The 6,698-nt window shown below is 42.5% G+C and overlaps 1 protein-coding gene across 1 annotated transcript; it reads right to left on the reverse strand.

Moving 5' to 3' along the window:
• Positions 1 to 502: 502 nt before the first annotated feature.
• LOC121847371 (galactose-specific lectin nattectin-like) lies at positions 503 to 3,296 on the reverse strand. The gene is made up of 6 exons (XM_042327996.1): positions 3,155 to 3,296; positions 2,602 to 2,683; positions 2,171 to 2,265; positions 1,350 to 1,484; positions 808 to 946; positions 503 to 653 (listed from the first exon to the last, which is right to left on the reverse strand). The coding sequence occupies exons 2-6, from the start codon at positions 2,669 to 2,671 to the stop codon at positions 586 to 588; spliced, it is 507 nt and encodes a 168-aa protein (XP_042183930.1). The 5' UTR covers positions 2,672 to 2,683; positions 3,155 to 3,296; the 3' UTR covers positions 503 to 585.
• Positions 3,297 to 6,698: the final 3,402 nt, after the last annotated feature.

A 6,698-nucleotide genomic window follows, 5' to 3' on the forward strand; every position in this document is an offset into this window, starting at 1 on the left:
GTGTGTGTGTGTGTGTGTTTGAGTGTTTGAGTGTCTGTAGGACTGATGAATGACCACCAGGTGGCAGTATTTGCTCATAGAACCACTAATGTTCAGTACATTAAACCATTAACTCTGACCCCATTCTAAATCTAACTTACATCCTATGCCCTTGAGGATATCTGAGATGATTTTACAGGTGTACGAAATGTGTGTAAGCAATTTTAAAACACGAAATATGAAAACATCATGAATCAATATTTTTCAGCCCCTCATTGACCTTTAAACATGAAGAAGGTAGTGATGATGATGATGATGATGATGATGATGATGATGATGATGATGATGATGATTAACATCAATTGGTCATCTCTGGTTTGATAATGACGATAACCAAACGTGTTACAAAGTGAGAAGCAACTGTTTAAAGTTTATTTTACCAAAGATGTTATTCACTTCAAACTACAGAGTTTAATAGTTGGATCCAGCTGGTGTTTTGTATAAATGACCACTGAACGAAGGGTAACATTGCAGATGGTGTCTTTATTTAAAACAATCTCATCTTTAGAGAGCTTCTCCAATGTCGTCTCTTCCAAAATGTGGACATCAGCGCTTTCTGGAACACAGGAAGGGACGTTTGTACCAGCAAGGGGCATCGTTCTGACCGCGAGAAGCTGGGAATGAGAGAAACACAGAGAGGTAGGTATTATCTTTGTTTTATAAATATGTAGCTAAAAAATGAACAAAATCCCTTTAAGATGTATTTAACTTCTATCCAAATGTTTGATGTATAATGAGCAGGAGACTAGTCTGGTGACAGGATTGTACCTCCATAGTTCATCTCCATGCAATGCTCCCGACTGTTCGTGTTGTCTTTCACAACAAAGTGGTCAGAGTTAGAGGGTTGACCCGGGGCCCAGTTCTGGTAGTTAAACCTGGACCCGTCGCTCCACAGCCAGAGACCCTCCTACAGAGCACACAGGACGATGCATCACTAGAAGATAGTAAACACTATATATACACACTGTAGTTACTGTCTTTAAAGAGGCAATCTGGGAATTGAAAAAAAGAATGACCACCCCACCACTGTCTGGGTAAAAAGCTGAGGGATGGGCCAGGAGAAATTTAACCACTCTCAGAGTCTTAAACAGAGTTAGACAGAGTTATGGATACTAGGACTGACCATCTATGAGATAAGCATGATGTAAACATGGCTTGAAGCTAGACAGTGTTTGTAATATTAGATAACAAGCTTTGAAAACAAACGGATCTGCGGGTTAAGGCACCAACAGGCCTTTATAGGTTCTATTCATAAAGAATCAATGCATCCTATATGTTTCCAGGAGTGTTGAACAGACGGTGCTTCTGACCTTGATGGCATCGTTGGCTCCTATCCAGGTGCGCTGGACTTTCCTGGTACTATTCCTGATGACAGACTGAAGGAAACGATACTGGGGAAGGCTGTGCACTGATGCCAGGTTACCTCCCAGGAGCAAACATTTCCTCTGGAGAGAGAGAGAGGGAGAGAGAGAGAGAGAGAGAGAGAGAGAGGAGAGAAGAAGTGAGAGAGAGAGACAGAGGGGAGAAAGAAAGAGAGAGAGAGGAGAGAAGAAGTGAGAGAGAGAGAGACAGAGGGGAGAAAGAAAGAGAGACAGAGAGATGAGAGGGGGAGAGAAGTAATGAGAGAGAGAGAGAAAGAGACAGAGAGAGGGGATAGAGAGAGAGGGGATAGAGAGAGAGGGGAGAGGGGAGGAGACGGAGAGAGAGAAACAGAGAGAGACAGACAGACAGACACAGACAGACAGACAGACAGACAGACAGACAGACAGACAGACAGACAGACAGACAGACAGACAGACAGACAGACAGACAGACAGACAGACAGACAGACAGACAGACAGACAGACAGACAGACAGACAGACAGACAGACAGGGAGAGAAGGGAGAGAAGGGAGAGAAGGGAGAGAGAGAAATAGAGAGATTAAACCTACAGAGTTGACCTACAGATTAAACCTACAGAGTCAACTGCAACCCTGTATGACCACCAGACAGCGATGGAAATAGCATCCCCTCTAGCCAACTATAGTGCTTTTCAGACCAGGCTTCTAGAAAATGGTTCCAACTAGCATAAGATGCAGGTAACATCATGCACACAGATAATCTCAATTATGTACAGCAGACATCCAGGTACCTCTGCCTCTGGCCATGTGGCCATGATGGGGACGTAGTGATAGCAGTGTGTTGAATCGCTGGGCCAGCCAGGTGGGCAGGCTCTGCGATCACAGTCTGTAGGGGAGAGATCACATTAAATAACATTATGAAATGGTTAGTTCCCACCACAAAATCAGATTATTCAAAAGTATCGTGAATGCAAAAGAGGGAACCTTTAAATTTGAAACTGATCGAAGCAGATTGAATAGAGTTTCAGAACTATGAATCCACAACAGATCTATATAGAATTATATTTCAGCGAATCTGACGGGAGCCCCAACCAGGAGCTCGGGGTCCAGTGACTGTTGAGCCAAAACCTAGGTCACTAGGTGTTGGGTTAAGGTTGCGACAATAACATCAAATTGCATCTGATGAGTGTGAACAGGTCAACAAAACCTTCGGTCAGAATACCTCTGCTACCCCTTGCATCTCCCAGAGCAAAGACAGCGCTCAGAAGCAGAAGAGTGGTCAACATCGCCATGGTGATTGTCTCCTGGGGGGGGGACAGAAAGAGAGGGACAGAAATAAAGAGAGAGAGAGGGACAGAGAGAGAGAGAGACAGAGAGAGAGACAGAGAGAGGGACAGAGAGAGGGACAGAGAGAGAGACAGACAGAGAGAGAGAGAGAGAGAGAGAGAGAGAGAGAGACAGACAAGACAAGACACGTTCAGTGAGAAAACTCGGTCCTGGGGACCCCAATCTGTGAGTACATATTCACGTGTACTAGGCTAATCTACTGTAATTGGTATTCCTTGAATTCCTTAGGACAGCAGTTCCTAAACTCGGTCCAAAACGTTCACCCATTTGTGTCCCTAGTACAGAGTTTCCCTATGTAGTGCACTACTTTTGACCAGAGCTACATATAACCAGGGCCCTTGTCTAAAGTAGTGCTCTACAAAGGGAATGGGAGGTCAGTTGGGATGCAGTCAGGTACAGTATTAGATGAACAGATGTTGAAATCTCACCTTCTGAAGTCTTCAGTTGTAGCTTCACTTCTTCAAAGGTTTTCACTATTTTCTCTCTCTCTGTCCTGCCTCTGAGTTGAGTTCTTCCTCTCCCTCCTCTCCTTTTTAAGGACCCATCCAGTCAGACCCCTCCCTCTATTTTTCTATCAATTCAATTCAATTCAAGGGCTTTATTGGCATGGGAAACATGTGTTAACATTGCCAAAGCAAGTGAGGTAGACAACATACAAAGTGAATATATAAATATGGGTTGATTTCCACTGTTCTGTCTGGGACATTTGGGTTGATTTCCACTGTTCTGTCTGGGACATTTGGGTTGATTTCCACTGTTCTGTCTGGGACATTTGGGTTGATTTCCACTGTTCTGTCTGGGACATTTGGGTTGATTTCCACTGTACTGTCTGGGACATTTGGGTTGATTTCCACTGTACTGTCTGGGACATTTGGGTTGATTTCCACTGTTCTGTCTGGGACATTTGGGTTGATTTCCACTGTTCTGTCTGGGACATTTGGGTTGATTTCCACTGTTCTGTCTGGGACATTTGGGTTGATTTCCACTGTTCTGTCTGGGACATTTGGGTTGATTTCCACTGTTCTGTCTGGGACATTTGGGTTGTTTCCACTGTTCTGTCTGGGACATTTGGATTGAAGGTCACTAGACTTGAACCTGAATGTTATGGGTTAAACTCCTATCTGTTGATAGTGACGCCAGACTGGAAGGAACAAGGACAGAGGACCCTGATTATTATTGTCTCAAAACACCGTGTGATTCTGCCGCAGGCGGCAAATTAAGTCACTGCTTTCTGTTTTGACTTTTTACAAGCAACTTTGTGAAGAAATAGCTGTTTCTGGTAAAGGGAAAATATGTCCACAACTTTCCTGATAATTTGGTCAATATATCCAAAACTCAGATGAAAAACCAACACTATGTATGACTTAAAACCTTTGGTCTAATGCTAACAGTTCAGAAAGTCATCACCAAACCCCTTTTACTCATTTTAAATGTCACTATAATATTTATGTACACTTAACCTGTATCCCATCTGTTATTCAATATGATCACCTGTAGTCCATCTGTTATTCATCATGATCACCTGTATCCCATCTGTTATTCAGCATGATCACCTGTATCCCATCTGTTATTCAATATGATCACCTGTAGTCCATCTGTTATTCAGCATGATCACCTGTATCCCATCTGTTATTCAGCATGATCACCTGTAGTCCATCTGTTATTCATCATGATCACCTGTATCCCATCTGTTATTCAGCATGATCACCTGTAGTCCATCTGTTATTCATCATGATCACCTGTATCCCATCTGTTATTCATCATGATCACCTGTAACCCATCTGTTATTCAGCATGATCACCTGTATCCCATCTGTTATTCATCATGATCACCTGTATCCCATCTGTTATTCAGCATGATCACCTGTAGCCCATCTGTTATTCAGCATGATCACCTGTATCCCATCTGTTATTCATCATGATCACCTGCATCCCATCTGTTATTCAGCATGATCACCTGTAGCCCATCTGTTATTCAGCATGATCACCTGTATCCCATCTGTTATTCAGCATGATCACCTGTATCCCATCTGTTATTCATCATGATCACCTGTATCCCATCTGTTATTCATCATGATAACCTGTAACCCATCTGTTATTCAACATGATCACCTGTATCCCATCTGTTATTCAGCATGATCACCTGTATCCCATCTGTTATTCAGCATGATCACCTGTATCCCATCTGTTATTCAGCATGATAACCTGTATCCCATCTGTTATTCATCATGATCACCTGCATCCCATCTGTTATTCAGCATGATCACCTGTATCCCATCTGTTATTCAGCATGATCACCTGTATCCCATCTGTTATTCAGCATGATCACCTGTAACCCATCTGTTATTCAGCATGATCACCTGTATCCCATCTGTTATTCATCATGATCACCTGCATCCCATCTGTTATTCAGCATGATCACCTGTAGCCCATCTGTTATTCAGCATGATCACCTGTAACCCATCTGTTATTCAGCATGATCACCTGTAGCCCATCTGTTATTCATCATGATCACCTGTAACCCATCTGTTATTCAGCATGATCACCTGTATCCCATCTGTTATTCATCATGATCACCTGTATCCCATCTGTTATTCATCATGATCACCTGTATCCCATCTGTTATTCATCATGATCACCTGTAGCCCATCTGTTATTCATCATGATCACCTGTAACCCATCTGAAGACTTGCTGTTGTGATGTCACATCCCTATCTTTGTAGTTAATCACCCTTACTCATAGACTACTGAGGGAATGGAACAGTTTAGTGTACAACATGAAGTTTGTAGGCTACACAACCAGATAAAGGCGATCAAGGAGGGGGGAGCAGCAGAGGAGCACTCAGCTACATACAATATATCCAAATCTACAGCCACTGGGTTGTGAATAAGGGCCCAGATCTTCTACTCTGAGACTCTTTGTGAATAAGGGCCCAGATCTTCTACTCTGAGACTCTTTGTGAATAAGGACCAAGATCTTCTACTCTGAGACTCTTTGTGAATAAGGACCAAGATCTTCTACTCTGAGACTCTTTGTGAATAAAGACCAAGATCTTCTACTCTGAGACTCTTTGTGAATAAGGACCAAGATCTTCTACTCTGAGACTCTTTGTGAATAAGGACCAAGATCTTCTACTCTGAGACTCTTTGTGAATAAGGACCAAGATCTTCTACTCTGAGACTCTTTGTGAATAAGGACCAAGATCTTCTACTCTGAGACTCTTTGTGAATAAGGACCAAGATCTTCTACTCTGAGACTCTTTGTGAATAAGGACCAAGATCTTCTACTCTGAGACTCTTTGTGAATAAGGGCCAAGATCTTCTACTCTGAGACTCTTTGTGAATAAGGCCCCAGATGTGCAGTGAGTATTTTGCAGTTCATAAGTACTGAATGCGTCAAACTGAACAGTTTAATCGTCAATGCAAGCAAATAGAAAACAGTCATTTTCTGTGAGTGTATTACGCAGTTCATAAGTACTGAATACAAGCAAATAGAAAACAGTCATATTACACCAGACATGTTCAATCATTTCAAACCTGAAGAGGGGAATCTAACTGCAGGGGGATCAAGGACCTCATTGTTTTGGTTCTGAGGTCTCCATTCCCTTGGAGCACAGGACCCGATGTTCCAGCCTTGACGACGACCTGACGACAACAAAACTATCACATCAAACATTCTGAAACAATTGGGATTGTTTACTCATCGTAACCTAGATAGAGTTACAGAGGACAAACACAACATCTTTATTAAGGTGACACAATAACACTACTAGTACAACTACACACACAGCCCCATACTACTAATACAACTACACATACAGCCCCATACCACTAATACAACTACACATACAGCCCTACTACTAATACAACTACACACACAACCCCATACTACAAATACAACTACACACACAGCCCCATACTACAAATACAACTACACATACAGCCCCATACTCCTAATACAACTACACATACA

The sequence above is a fragment of the Oncorhynchus tshawytscha genome, linkage group LG10 (genome assembly GCF_018296145.1).
Source record: "Oncorhynchus tshawytscha isolate Ot180627B linkage group LG10, Otsh_v2.0, whole genome shotgun sequence".
NCBI classification, from domain to species: domain Eukaryota; kingdom Metazoa; phylum Chordata; class Actinopteri; order Salmoniformes; family Salmonidae; genus Oncorhynchus; species Oncorhynchus tshawytscha.

Coding starts and splice junctions, on each gene's coding strand:
- LOC121847371 (XM_042327996.1), bottom strand. CDS start 2,671: ATGGCGATGTTGACCACTCTTCTGCTTCTGAGCGCTGTCTTTGCTCTG. Junction 1,485..2,170: donor CCACATGGCCAGAGGCAGAG/GTACCTGGATGT, acceptor CTCTCTCTCCAG/AGGAAATGTTTGCTCCTGGG. Junction 654..807: donor CATGGAGATGAACTATGGAG/GTACAATCCTGT, acceptor TCTCATTCCCAG/CTTCTCGCGGTCAGAACGAT.